The following is a 13,830-nucleotide window of genomic DNA, read 5'->3' as shown; positions in this document are numbered from 1 at the left end:
TCTTTATTTATTAAAGTACATGAAAACCACTCATCGGTTCAACCAACGGTTCGACCCGGTTGTTAGAGATGCTTTAGAGCAAAAATTAGTGAATTCTTCAGAAAATTTTCTTTTGCTTCGCATCTGCTTCTCATAGTTTCGTTTGTTCCTTGAAACCCTAGGGTTGAAATCTTCTCTGCATGAACTGGGAGATCTGATATTTCGTGGATTTTATTTTTCGAGTTTTCAGAAATTCTTAGTCATGGCGAATGAATCTTCTTCTACTTCTAACGGTATTCCTATACCTGGAGCGAACCCTTCTTCTTCATCCCAATTCACTTACTCGAACGGCTCTTATTTCCCTCTACCGTTCCATCTTCAACAATCAGACCACATGGCCGCTCAGCAGTACCCTAAGCCTTATATGCATCCACCTCCGACGGTGCAAATCCCTCCACCGGTGAAAGTTCCTGCCACTCCGGTTATCTCATCTGTGTATCCGGCTCCTGCACCCGTCTCTGGTGTGTATTCGCTCCCGCAGTATCAGCAGGTAAGTGCGTGGTTTGATTTGTTTAGCTGGTTCTTCTTCAATTTATGTACATCATTGTCGATTTTCCGTCTTTCAAAGAAACTTAAGACCTGTTTGATTCTTTTTTTTCTTTTTCTGTTGTTATCTCTAAGTTCACACTTTGTGTGTGGTTTGCTTTTTTCTTTTTATCTCTATTGTTTGTTGTATAGTAACAACAAGCATTTTCTTATGGCTAATTAAATTCATAAATTGGAGTGGAATCGATTTCAATTTATCACTCTAATAAGTTAGCGAAATCTGATGTCTAGAGTGAGCTATTTCGTGGTTCTTGGCCAGGGATTGACGATACTAGCAAGGAAATGTCATCCTTGGCCATATTTTTGCCATTGATCAAAGCATAGTGTTCAAAAACTCGGGTTTAGTCTCGTTTCAGCCTGACTGAAATGGCCGGAATTTTGCTGAAAGAGGGTATTTTTTGCTGTGGGTTTCGATTGGTCATTTGGGGGGTAGGGGGAAAATGGCTGAAATTACCCCAAATTTTAGACTGTAAACACTGCATTTTTGTCTACAATGTAGAAATGCCTGAAATTTCGACCAAAACAGTATCGATTCCTTAATTCACTTGTTATTTCATCTCAGCTTCGTTGAAACGACCGAGATTTCTGAAATTTCAGCAACGTGTTTTTGAACTATGGATCAAAGCACCAGTAGTGCTGAGAAAAGGTTGTTGCTTAATGTAGAAATTGTCATTAAATTAGTTATAGGTTATTTGGGACGATAAAAACATGATTTTGTGGTTCTCTTGCATCTGCTTTCTGGAATCATTGATCTCCCATTGAGGGAAGTCTAGTCCATCTAGGGTCTTATCTAATTCACAGCTAATTGTACAATCTCTTTCCAATTATGTGGAATACTATTCTGTTTTCTCCTTGGCAGTCTTAGATACTTCATTTATTTATTTGGTTCATATTTTATAGCCTGTAGCTTGAAATTTTGTATTTGCAGAGTTGCTACAAAATATCTATTGACTTTTTTACTTTTATAATCAAAACAGGCACAACAGTTATTTCAGAGAGATGCACAGACAATTACACCGGAAGCGCTCGAGAGTGTAAAAGCTGCACTTGCAAGTAGTGAAATTGAGCACAAGTCAGAGACCAAGAAGAAAGCGATACCTCGTAAAGCTGCTGGACAAAGTTGGGAGGATCCAACCCTTGCAGATTGGCCAGAGAGTATGATCCATATACCACTTATTATCTACTTCCTTTGTTCATGTGCCTAGTGAGACTAAGATTGAAACCAGCTAGCATGTTAGTAGTTCCCTTTTGCTCATTCGTGATTGATTGGGCTGATGTTAAACTTATTCAAGCTGTGTGAGTGATCACATTCTTGCTATTGATTCATATGTATCCAATGCAGTGAAAGAAGGCGGGTTGCTTTGCTGCATGATTGCTACTGCCCACAATCATTACTGAGAACCTTTTACCAGTTGAGAAATAAGTCAAATAACTCAGCACATAGAAAATAATGAATCTTATCAAAAGTTTTGAATTTTCTCAAGAAGTTTTGATGCGGATCCAAGGTTCAAAACCCGACTCGGATCGCTTGTTGGCCTACCCGAATTGAAGAAAAGTCTAAGCAATAGAAGGGCAATGGCAATCTTGTAATAACCAGAAATCTCTAAGGGATTGTTAGTTAAGTAAAGAAGAAGGGAAGCAAAGGGGATTACTATTTATTAAATTAGTAAATAGGGATAAACTTGGAAACAAATATAAGGTAGGGGACAGAACAGAATTAATGGAAAAGAGGGGTAATTATGATAAAATAACAAGTAAGAGATAAAGATAGGCTAATAAGAAGAGAGGGAGGTAATTTCGGGAATATGAGATAAGGGTTATTAATTAAAACCTAAAAAGGAACTACCTAGAAAAGGGAGTGAGAGGGACATATCGTCTTCTACCTCTTGTCGAACCAGAAACTATTAAGTCCAGCAGAAACCCAACACGCTTCTGTTAATAGATCTCTCTCTTGCAAGCTTGATTCAGCCTGAAATTTAGGATTCTGTATCGTAACACCAGGACCTATGGATTCGCACAATATTGAGTTCAGAGATTAACTATAGAGTTGAAGTGATGATTCTGAAATTAGTCTTGGCGGTAGAAGGATGATAGGTCTCAATGTCGGTTTGGGTCTCACAATAGGACAGGGTTTTAGGGATGAGGTTCTAACAGTTATGTCACCAAAGGTAGGGTTGCCTCGATTCAAATTTTGAGAGAGAAAGGGAATAGAGATCGATGACCAGCAAAGGTACTACTGGTACTGTTATAGCAGAACAGTAACAGGAGAAGAAAGAGAAGAGAGGCTCACATGAGCAATCAAAACCACAAGAGGTTTCAACCATACGAATCAATTCATTCCAATCTAACTTTGCTAATTACTACCATGTATTTAAAGAGATAAATAAAGACTCTTAACTAGGACTCATAACTGAAATAAAATCCTAAATAAAACTCTAAACAAACTTTGAAACCAACTATATGTTATCTCTTAACTCTAAACCTATCTAAGACTTCATCAATAGCAATAAAAAGGAGATTACAAAATAACTCAAAGTCCAAATCAACCCAATTACAGATAAACCCAAATAATAAAATTTAAATAAATAAACTAAGATACCTTGCTAAACCCAAAAAACCAATTGGATCTGGTTTGTCTTCGTATGGGTTCCCCAACGGGTTTGAGCCGGTCCAAAGGATTGCTCCTGCATCAAGTTTGGAGATTGAAACCTTGCACCAACAATAATCTTCTGAATAAGCAAATTGTCTGCAAATGTTTCACAATCTTTAAAGGAGACTGACTCTTCCTTCTCCGTTAGGATAGAATCGTCTTAAATGACTTACTGCATCCCAATCATTTCCTCTAGTCTGGTATAACCATCCAAATATGTAGTTCCTACTCTAAAATATAAAATAATAACAATTGACTTGAGACTCAAAGTCCCCACATCCATTGATGTGAAAAACTAAGTCAACAACAAATTGAGCCCATAGACTCACTAAAAATGTTATTTTAATGCAGTTCAACCTTTCGATGAAGGGCTCATTTGCATTTGAAGGTTGGACACATCTTTTAACTCCCACCTTTGTTTATTAATTTAATTACCAATTTACTATTTTAATCATTAAGATTATAGTTTAACTTCATTATGCTTGTCCTCAAATACTTAGTTTATGATTAATGTCTCTTTTCTTTCGATTCATGGATCTATAAGTTTCAGTGACACACAAGGCATTTTGCAGATGATTTTCGCTTGTTTTGTGGGGATCTTGGTAATGAAGTAAATGATGAGGTTCTTTCGAAAGCATTTTCTAGATTTCCTTCCTTTAACATGGCAAAGGTAAATCTCTGTTAAGCTTTGACTCCCACAATTTCATGTCTTTTGCAATGATTTTTGTTGGAGCATGCAAGCTTGTGGCATATCCTTTCAGATGCTTGTTTTAAGCTCACTGAGCTCTCATATTTTTCTGTACCTAAGCAAGGTCTATCTACACATTTATTAGAGATATCTGACTGTGTATAGTCTGCGAGGTGTGAAACATGAAAGTATGTTGAAGAAACAAGGACTTGTTCCAGTCTAATGTCATGTAAGTACTTCAGTGGCTGATTTACATAGTTATGAAATTTGGGGTGTCCTCTCTAGTTGTTAGGCAGGTCCAGTAGTGCAATTGATAATTCCTTCATTAAAATGTAGAAATTTACTAAATTAGAAATTAGGGAAGTTGCCTGAAAACTGGATACTAATAGTTGAACAAGTTATTGTCCTTAACCACCAGTAGTTAGCTTCTGGCACATTATTGTTGTGGTTGAAAATTTTGTGTTTGGAATTCTTGTTATTTGTTAACCTCTGTGTCAGAAGGTCGTGCTTGGCGCGTTGGTCAAGTGCTCACTTGCTGAACGCTTGGTCACGGGTTCAAGTCCTGGAAACAGCCTCTTTGGAAACAGGGGTAAGGCTGCGTACATTTGACCCTCCCCAGACCCTGCTAAACGTGGGAGCCTTGTGCACTGGGTACGGCCTTTTGTTACGACCTTTTTTTGTTAACCTCTGTGTCACAGTCATTTCTGGATGTCTCACTAATTCCATTTATTACATGTGATGTGCTACTGTACATAAATGGCATCAACATGGTGGGCAGTGGTAAGGTGTCATAGTTGTGGGTTCATTATTTGTCAGAACTTGCTTTCCATATTTTAAGACGAGGTTATCCAATAACAGTAAATTATTTATGCTTGATTAGCTTGCTAAATGTATAATACAGAATTGTTTAAATCTATTTAGAGTTACTAACTGTAAATACCACATCAGTCCCTGTCATATCCAAGATCCTTAACTCCAGGATCTGCAAATGGACTATAGAGAAAGAAACCATAGTGACTGGTGCATGCAGGACACCCTAGAATTCCCAAATACCAAGCTTATACTGCACTTTGATCATAGTTGTCACGGTGACTAGGCAACCCTAAGCGTTGGAGGGGTGCCTAGGCGGGCGACTTGTCGCCTAGGCGCAGTAGGCACCCTGGTCGTGCAGTATATGACTTTATGTAATATAGCAAAGATAATTTTATGTAATTATGCTTATATGCAACATAGAAGCGATAACAATACAATATGATATAATGATGCTAGTAATAACATAATATGAGAAAGGCAACATATTATAAACAAAGCATTGGATATAATAAGAGCATGTTCATCAAAAAAAAAAAAAAAACATAAATCAACATAAACTCATGAAGTGTCAACAATGCATGATGTCGCCTTGGACCCAAGAAAGAGCATGGATGCCTATGCAACGCCTTGACAACTATGACTCTGATTCATCTTCTTTGGCTCCATTTGCAATGAGTAATTAGATTCAAGCATGACAAGCTTCGTTATTTGATTCCATCTTTGAGATAGTTCTACACCATGTGGGTACTTAATCCTACAGATACCTGAGAAATTTGGCTTCCTTCCTCACACCACCTTAGAGCCATTTGAGGCCTAGAACATCCTACAGAATCTTTAAGCAGATGTAAAGAAAGAGAGGAATGAAGGTTGTGCTGGGACTTCATGATGGAAGGATTGGGGTTGGGAGGAAGAAAGAAGTATCTGGACTACCATGTGTTGTAGACCTCCTTCATTTAAGAACTGTGTCTTTAGTAAGTTGTGATCTTTCTGATAAATCTCCTCCTATTTCCTTCCTGTTTACATACCTCGACCTGGCAATAACTGATCAACTTTCTTTTATTTGTGCTCGTCTTCTATTGAATTTTATGGGAACAAACCGATTCTCCCAGATCAGAGTAATGTGAACTTGAGGCACCGTACTTCTTGATTAAAATTCTATGCTCTTGGATATCTGTTAGTTCATCGACACTTGTACTTATAAGGTTGTATTTGAATGTGAACTACATTCCAATCCTTAATTGTGCTTCCACAGTTTCTCGTTTTCCCATACTTGCCCCCTCCAATTCACAGCTATGCTGATAATAATCTCTTCCTACCTTTTTTGGTATTTCTCTTGCTTCTTGGTCCTTTCTAGTATTTCTCATTTCTTTTCTATTCTTTTATTTTAATAAATCTATTCATGAATGGGAGGGGGGAGGGAGAGAGGGTGAGATGCTAACGTGTACTGTCAACTTATGGGTTTTGTGGTTTCCTGCTCTGGTACGTGAAATGGTTAATTAGGAAGCTGAAGCTGCTCGATTATTCGTAATGCTTGCATCTTTAGGAGTAAAGCTCTGTTAGTGAGAGGTTTATTCTAAACATCTATCACTCCTGTACTTGGTGTCTTCTGCTAAATTGGACTGTATATCTCACTTAGGGTTTCAGTTCAGTTGTAATACACGTTCTGGGAGCATAACCTCTTCAAGCCAAGATTTTAGGAGTTGCTCTAGGTGCTGTGCCAGTTTTTGTTTTGTTCAACTTCGTGTGGGTTGTCTCAAACCATGCCCTTCCTTATTTTTCTTTAATTCTTAATTTTTAATAAAATATTTTTCTATTCTAAACTGTGATAACCCCCCCCCCCCCGCGGAGGGGGGGGAAGGGGTTGAAGCTGCGCTGTTTTTGGGTTTCTTTTTCTTTTTCCATCTCCATCAGAGTTGCCGGTGACTTGTGCTCTCTTATGCATTCCTTTGCTTTCTATCTCTTGCTGTCATGTGAAAGTAGTATGTCCATGGTGCATTGACCTTTTTCTTTGGACATGGACTTTGCTTGTTAATATATCTCAGTTTTTATGAGTTTCTTTCTCTTTCTCATTTATTCAAGAAACTGAATAAAGTTCTGCATCCATTTGTAATTTGGAAACTACAGGTGGTTAGAGACAAGCGGACTGGCAAAACCCGAGGTTATGGATTTGTTAGCTTTGCCAACCCTTTAGACCTTGCAGCAGCAATGAAGGAAATGAATGGTGAGTGATATTTCCACTTTGGTTTTATATGCTTAGAATGCATGAGCATTCTCTTAGTGATCTGAGGCTTGTGCATAAAAATATATGGGAGAGGGTTCTCTGAGCAAGTGACAGAGGAGAGGGCAACAATGGTGCGACGGAACAGTTTTGTCAATTGGAGGGCAGCAAAGCCATTTCATGTGAGGAGAGAGATAGAGAGAGAGAGAGAGAGTGCTAGCATAGCATACCCTCCCCTGTTGGCTCAGAGAATCTTTTTCCCCAAACAAACACACACACGCGCACACTAACTGTAATAGCGATGAGGGAAGCTTGGCTGAAACAAAGCAAACACTAGCAAACCTACAGAAACCAGAATCAGTGAACCTAAATCTGAGGAATATGGCTGAAATTTGTAATAAATATAACTTGCAAACTATAAGCCCAATGAAGCTGAAACTGATATATCATAGGAGTCCTATGGGGGTGACTGTCTGGTAAAAATCTCAAAGAGAATTAATGGTTGGAACTGGGACTAAACAGAAAATAAGATTTGAAGAGAAGGACCTATATGAAAATTCAAAAATTAGTATTGGGGTGAAATAAGACAACTCAAAATTTAATGTATTTTTGAAAGAAAAATCAGTTGTGGCAGCATTTACCAAACACATCTAATGTAATCCTAGATGGGGATAAAACCAACTAGAACCAGAACCAGGATCTGCTAGGGCAGAATTAGGTAAATAGTGAAATTAGGGTTAGGGTTTAAGGTCTAGGGTTTGATGGATGGGTTATGGTAAGATGATATAGGGAAACCTTCCAGTGAAAGTCCTGAGTTGTTCTAATGGAGTTAGATGTGTAAACTTGAGTAGATGGTAAGTTAGGTTTAGGGTTTCAGGTTTTTGAAAAGGAGAATAATGTAGGATTCTAGGGTTTATAATGGGTATTGTGGGCAGGGGCTTGGATCAAGTTTCCCTAACAATGAGAGGGAGCTTTGGTCCAAGTTTGGGCTGTTTCTGATGGTGGATTCAGACTGGGCAGGTTTTAGGTTATGGAAATGATGTTTGGAGATGGAGAGATGTTAGGGTTTGGTTTAGAGGATTAGGATCAGAATGGTTTGGGGATGGGGATTATATACTTGTTGTTGGATGGATCCTTGAACTGGTAGCAGATCTGGACAACTAAGCTATGAATCTTCAAGCAATCGGCAGTAACAAACTTGAACAGATTTGAATGCACTCGAAGGAGAGAGACAATGAACTAGTGAAGGCTATCTCAGCCTCACCTTCACAGCCTATCTCAGGACAGTGGAATGCAACAAAGCAATTTTCTTATTCATTAAATCGTGGATGGCTCTCAAGAGTTCGTACAATATATAGCCTTATGGTTGGACAGAATTCAACCTCTAACTATGACTAACAACTTAACTAGGACTCATAATTGAAATAGGAATACTAACTAGGACTTCTAACTAGGATTCAAACTTGCACTAGGAATCCTAATTAGAATTACAACTCAATAAAAAAATGACTTAACAAATAACAAAATTAAAATCTTAACTCAGCCCACGATTTGTACTGCTGGTGTAGGGATTTCCCTACACCAACCCGATGGCTATTCATGCTGGTGTAGGGAAGAATCCCTACACCTGCAGCTGGTTTTAGACAGCCAATTTACATTAACATCCTACTTCCTAGACTTTATATGAAGTAACAATAGCAGTAGTAGAAACGAACTATCTCAAAAGTAAAAAAAAAGGTCTCAGTCATTCGCTTTCGCAGAACTTGAATGGAGGAGAGAAACCGAGGAAAAAAGAAGAGCTCAATATTTAGGATCCTATGTTCGATTTTTTTTTTTTTCTTCAAATTGATCAATGCTTCTTACCTCCATTAGATTCTGTACATATACCAATTAAAATATTAGAAACAACATCAATTTATACGGGAAAAGAAAAACCAGTTGAGATTAGCTAGTATTGAAACAAGTGTCGGGCCGGATCATCAAAACGACCATGTTGTTGTTGTCGAATCAACCTCTGTTTTGATTGAATAACAAACGCTAGCCATGACATATTATGCTGGAAGTAACGCTCAAAGTCGTCCACAACAGCTCTATAAACCGAATCATCAGCGTATTGGAGGTACCCTAACCTAGGGTATATATCTCCGAAATGTAAGGAACTCGACCGAGAGCCACCGCTATTACTAGATGGTGCCCAGGCAACGCCCAGTGTGCATACACCTTTTGCAAATAAAATAAGTCTTATGACCGCCCAGCCTTCTGTCAAGCACCTGGACACCTAGGTGATGCCTTGACAACTATGATTTAGTAATCGATGAATACAATTGCATATAAATAGACTTAAAAAATCTTAATCATAATTAGCTTGGACTGTTGGACCCTATCTCCTACATTACCTGTCTCCCAAAAATAAAATAAAATAAAGGGTAATTTACACATACCACCCTTGAGGTTTGATGAAAGGATAATTTTACCCCCCAGTTTTGGAAAATTCTGCGTACCCCCCTGAGGTTTGCAAACGGTAACAAATAAGCCCATTCCGTCAGTTTATGACTAACACCATTAAAAATACGATGTGAATTGTCGAAATTGCCCTTGCAAGAAACGGAAAAAAAAACACCTGCAACTCATCTTCCCCAAATCGATTGGGGAAGATGAGTTGTAAGTATCCAAATACTCACAAAGCATACACTGATCATATTCCCATATTCAGAAACAACTTGGTTCATCCCAATCAAGGTCATTCGATACACAAGAACTCCATTGAAGTAAAAAATAAAAAGAAATTGGAAAACAGCAGGAGAAACAAACAATAGGTATGGTCGATTCAATCCAGAATTCAGATTCCAGAGTCTCAAATGGGCTCAATCAAAGAAAGAGCAAAAACCCATATGTCGTTCAATAATCAATTAATTTAGGTCTCATTCTCCAGTTCTTCGTCTCTTCTGCAATTGGATGTTCCATCACTTCTTTCTTGCAATTGAAGAGCACACTTTTAAGATACAGCATGTCCTTCCATTTTCAGGAGCTATCTGCAGATTCTAGGAAGCGGTCCTCTACCTTTTATGATATTCTGAAGGGGAATTAGAGCACTGTAGAACATTTCTGCACTGTGCCAGTTTCCTCTCTGGAAGGTTGTCTCACATAATCATCATAAGTTTGAAGAATCTGCTCATTCTCCATCGGAGTGTGAGCACAAAGGCACTTGTATTTCACAGAGTTTGAGAACCCTTCCTCAGTGTGCTGTGAAATAATCTGTTTTCTGTTGAAAATTCTAGGATATGCTCCTCATGATTCCCAAGAAGAAAGCCCAACTCATCTTCCCCTTTTTCAAACCCTAAAAGACTTGGGGAAGATGAGGGGAAATTGAATTGCAGCCTCTGGAACTGTCTCAAACAGCTTGAAATCTCCAGATTTGGTGTCGCCTAGGTCTGCTGGAACGATCCAAAACACCACAGCTCTAGAAATCAAGTGGTCTTTGGACTACAGATTTCTGAAATTGAAATCAGCGGTAATCACTTTAGGTCTGCCCCAAATGCATATTCCACTTCATGAACTAAACACACAAAAATCAAAACTGAAACTTTTAAACCCACCAGATCTGGATTAGATGGGAAAAATAACCCAAAAAAAAACCCATGAAGTGGAGGTGAGAAGAAGAATCTGAGAAGTCATTCAAGTAGGTTCGTCCCCTCCTCTTCTTCTTCTTCAATTCTGATACATCGTCGTCCGGTTCTGTAATCAAAAGTGATAATATTTCTCTCGCCTGGAGTATCTCAGGTGCGCAAAAGGGTTTTGATTTGGGATTTTTTCCTAGTTTGAAACCCTAAATTCCTTAAGGGTTGAAAGGGTTTTGAAACCTGCAACTCATCTTCCCCAATCGATTTGGGGAAGATGAGTTGCAGGTTTTTTTTTTTTTCTTTTTTTGCAAGGGTAATTTTGTCAGTTCACCTCTTATTTTTAACACTGTTAGTCATGAACTGACGGAATTGGCTTATTTGTTACTGTTTGCAAACCTCCAGGGGGTATGCAGAATTTTTCAAAACTGGGGGGTAAAATTATCCTTTCGTCAAACCTCAGGGGTGGTATGTGTAAATTAACCTAAAATAAAAGATTAGAAAAATAACCCAAACGATGAATTAATTTGCTAAATACTACTATTGGACCAAAATCCATGTTTGGACCCGGTTCTTCTCGGTTTGGATTTTCAGATTGGGTCATGCCAGTTTTGCCATGACAATGCTACTGCATTAATTGGTAATGAAGCTTGAGCTTGTCAACTCAACCAAATTTAACAAAGAACAGTGTAGGCCATGCACCCTTGACCCTTCTTGTTCTTGAGTTTGAAACCACCATTGCAGGTAAATATGTTGGAAACCGTCCAATTAAACTACGTAAGAGCTCTTGGAAGGATAGGACTGATCAGGATGCTCTGGAGAGGCAAAAGGTAGATTCCAACATGTGCTCTGGTTGATTTTATTTTATTCTAATTTCCAGTTGATTTATTGGCTTTTTCTATCACAACTGAATGGCTTCCTGTCCCATTGTACTCTTTTGGCAGCACCATACTCAAAAGAAACCAAAGTTACCAAAGAAGAGTGTCTTGCACAAGTGATTTTGATGACCATGCGCACTGGATGACAGATTGATTAGGTGAGTAACGTTGCTAAAACCTTGATTCTTGAGATTCTTTGGTACTGCTCTGATTCATTGAGTAGGTTATCAAGGTGCATTGCCCCAATAATAGTAAAAGAGGGACGGGGTTCGTCAGTTATTTTGGACCAACCAGTTAATATTGACTTTAATAGTGGGAACCTCTTCTTTTGGTCCAAACTCGGGATAAAATAGTAGTGAGAGAACTGATAAACCGAATTGTAAGGTGGGATCAGCGAGTCAACTAAGATTGATAACAGCCAATTCTGAGTCAACTTGGCTGATACGGCCCCGATTCTTAGCCCTAAATTTATGCCAAGAACACAATTGAACTTAGATTATTAAACCCTTGTGCTTTATGAGCACCACCTCTGCTGGCTTTGTATCTTAAATCTTGGAGTATTTCACCCTATCTTAAAACTAATGCAATAAAGAATTTTGTATTGATTTTGTTACCATTGCCGGAATAATAACTTGATGGTGTTTCCATTTCAGAGTGAGGGAGAAAAGGTGGAGCTGCTAAAGATTCCTTCGGTCTCCTCTGACGTATAGCCAAATGGCAAAATGGTTCTTGGTAGTTGCTTTATTCAGAGTTGGAACATGGGACTGAAGTTGGGCCATTTTCACTCCTGTATCCTGTAACACGTATTTTTACTACAAGACAGTAGTTTTGTTGCTTTGTTTTGATTTGTCTTAGTGTAAAGTATCTTTCTTAATTTAGATTCTCTTCAACTTTAGTCCATGTGATGAAAAGCGGCATAAACTATTACTGATGCTTGCCTGGAAGGCTGCTCGCCAACAGTTGTCATTCATATGGCATCAGATCAATGTTGGTGGTGCAATTTATATAGTTTTAATTGCTTCAACCTAGAATAATTGGATGCTTAAAGCTTGAGTAGAATTTTATTTATTTACTTATTTTTGGGTTTTCATGGTGGTGGAATCTTATAATTTCTTTTAAAAATGAAGATGGATAGATCATTATTTCATCTTTGGCTAACATTTGAAGCATAACAAGGTTCAAGAACTCGGTTTCAATATAGGTTTTGCCCTGGCCAAAACCGAGTTGGGCCTAGATCTTGGTGAATTGGGGTAATTTATTTTTTTTTGGGAACTAGATTGTTGGGTTCGAAAGTTGTTAGACCTAGTTTGGTCATGAAAGCTGGTACACAACCTATTTTGGGGCATTTAAACAAAGTGGCATTATCAGATTTTGAAAAATTAAAGTCCAAATAGGAGTTGCATTTAGTGGGAAATCAAGATAGATATTTACTTATGTCAGAAACCAGGACAGACATTTATGTTTAATATCATTTAAGTAAATGTTTTTATATTTTACTTAAGATATTATTCATAAAGTATCAATACCGTTTATTTGAATCTAACAAAAATAGTTAAAAAATCAAATTCCAAAAAGATAAAAAGTCAACCCCCATCTCTAGAACAAAATTGGATTTTCAGTGGCTATAAATTAGATTTAAGCAATCTTGAATTTGTTGAAAATTTTATTTTGAAAAGCATAAAATTGTCATCCATGAGTTGTCATGGATGATGAAAACCTCGGTTAAAATAAATGTCCAGATGAATCTAATTGGTATGAAAAAATGTTCAATAGGTATAAAACTTCCTTCAACATTTAGGTTGTGTTTAGTGTGCATTTTTAGATTATATTCTTGATCTAGAAAGCATTCTGAGGTGTGAGAAAATATTGAAGAGTCGAGTTTTAGAATGCAAACCAAAAACCTTAATGCTGTACTGTGGGGAATATGAAGATGATAATTGGGAGGATCGATGGCTACCTTCCCTTTCTTTTGCAGAAAAAAAAAAAAAAAAAAAAAAAAAAAAAAAATGATAGGGACATTCTTGAAGATTTATGTTACTTTGGTATGCATTCTATGATAATAAAAATAAAATGTTTGGTATGCATTTTAGTTCTTGGGCCTTGGAATGAATTAGAGAACGCAACCTGCGACCCATTTGGAAACGCGCTCTCTAGCTCATTTTCGAGTTTAATGCCACTTCCCTTAACTTCTATATTTTTAATAGTTTCTCTTCTTGAATTCTTGTAATAGATCTCATTAAGTTAGGATAAGACTGACTTCTTGTTGTTGTATCCTGACTCGTCCTCTCTTTAATAGACATTATTACTTTTCTTTAGAATATATATTTTTCTTTTCTTCATTACAAAAAAAAAAAAAAAAAAAGGGATGAGAGCTTGCTTCA

At 37.7% G+C, this 13,830-nt stretch overlaps 1 protein-coding gene across 1 annotated transcript; it reads left to right on the top strand.

Annotated features, from left to right (window-relative positions):
* The first annotated feature begins 114 nt into the window (after window positions 1–114).
* LOC122642567 (RNA-binding protein 42-like) lies at window positions 115–12,370 on the top strand. Its single transcript, XM_043836080.1, has 7 exons — window positions 115–529; window positions 1,563–1,740; window positions 3,808–3,905; window positions 6,861–6,957; window positions 11,316–11,401; window positions 11,516–11,603; window positions 12,094–12,370. The coding sequence occupies exons 1-6, from the start codon at window positions 242–244 to the stop codon at window positions 11,567–11,569; spliced, it is 801 nt and encodes a 266-aa protein (XP_043692015.1). The 5' UTR covers window positions 115–241; the 3' UTR covers window positions 11,570–11,603; window positions 12,094–12,370.
* Window positions 12,371–13,830: the final 1,460 nt, after the last annotated feature.

Source organism: Telopea speciosissima, chromosome 10 (assembly GCF_018873765.1).
Source record: "Telopea speciosissima isolate NSW1024214 ecotype Mountain lineage chromosome 10, Tspe_v1, whole genome shotgun sequence".
Classification (NCBI taxonomy): Eukaryota; Viridiplantae; Streptophyta; class Magnoliopsida; order Proteales; family Proteaceae; genus Telopea; species Telopea speciosissima.
This window is presented reverse-complemented; position numbering and strand designations above follow the sequence as displayed.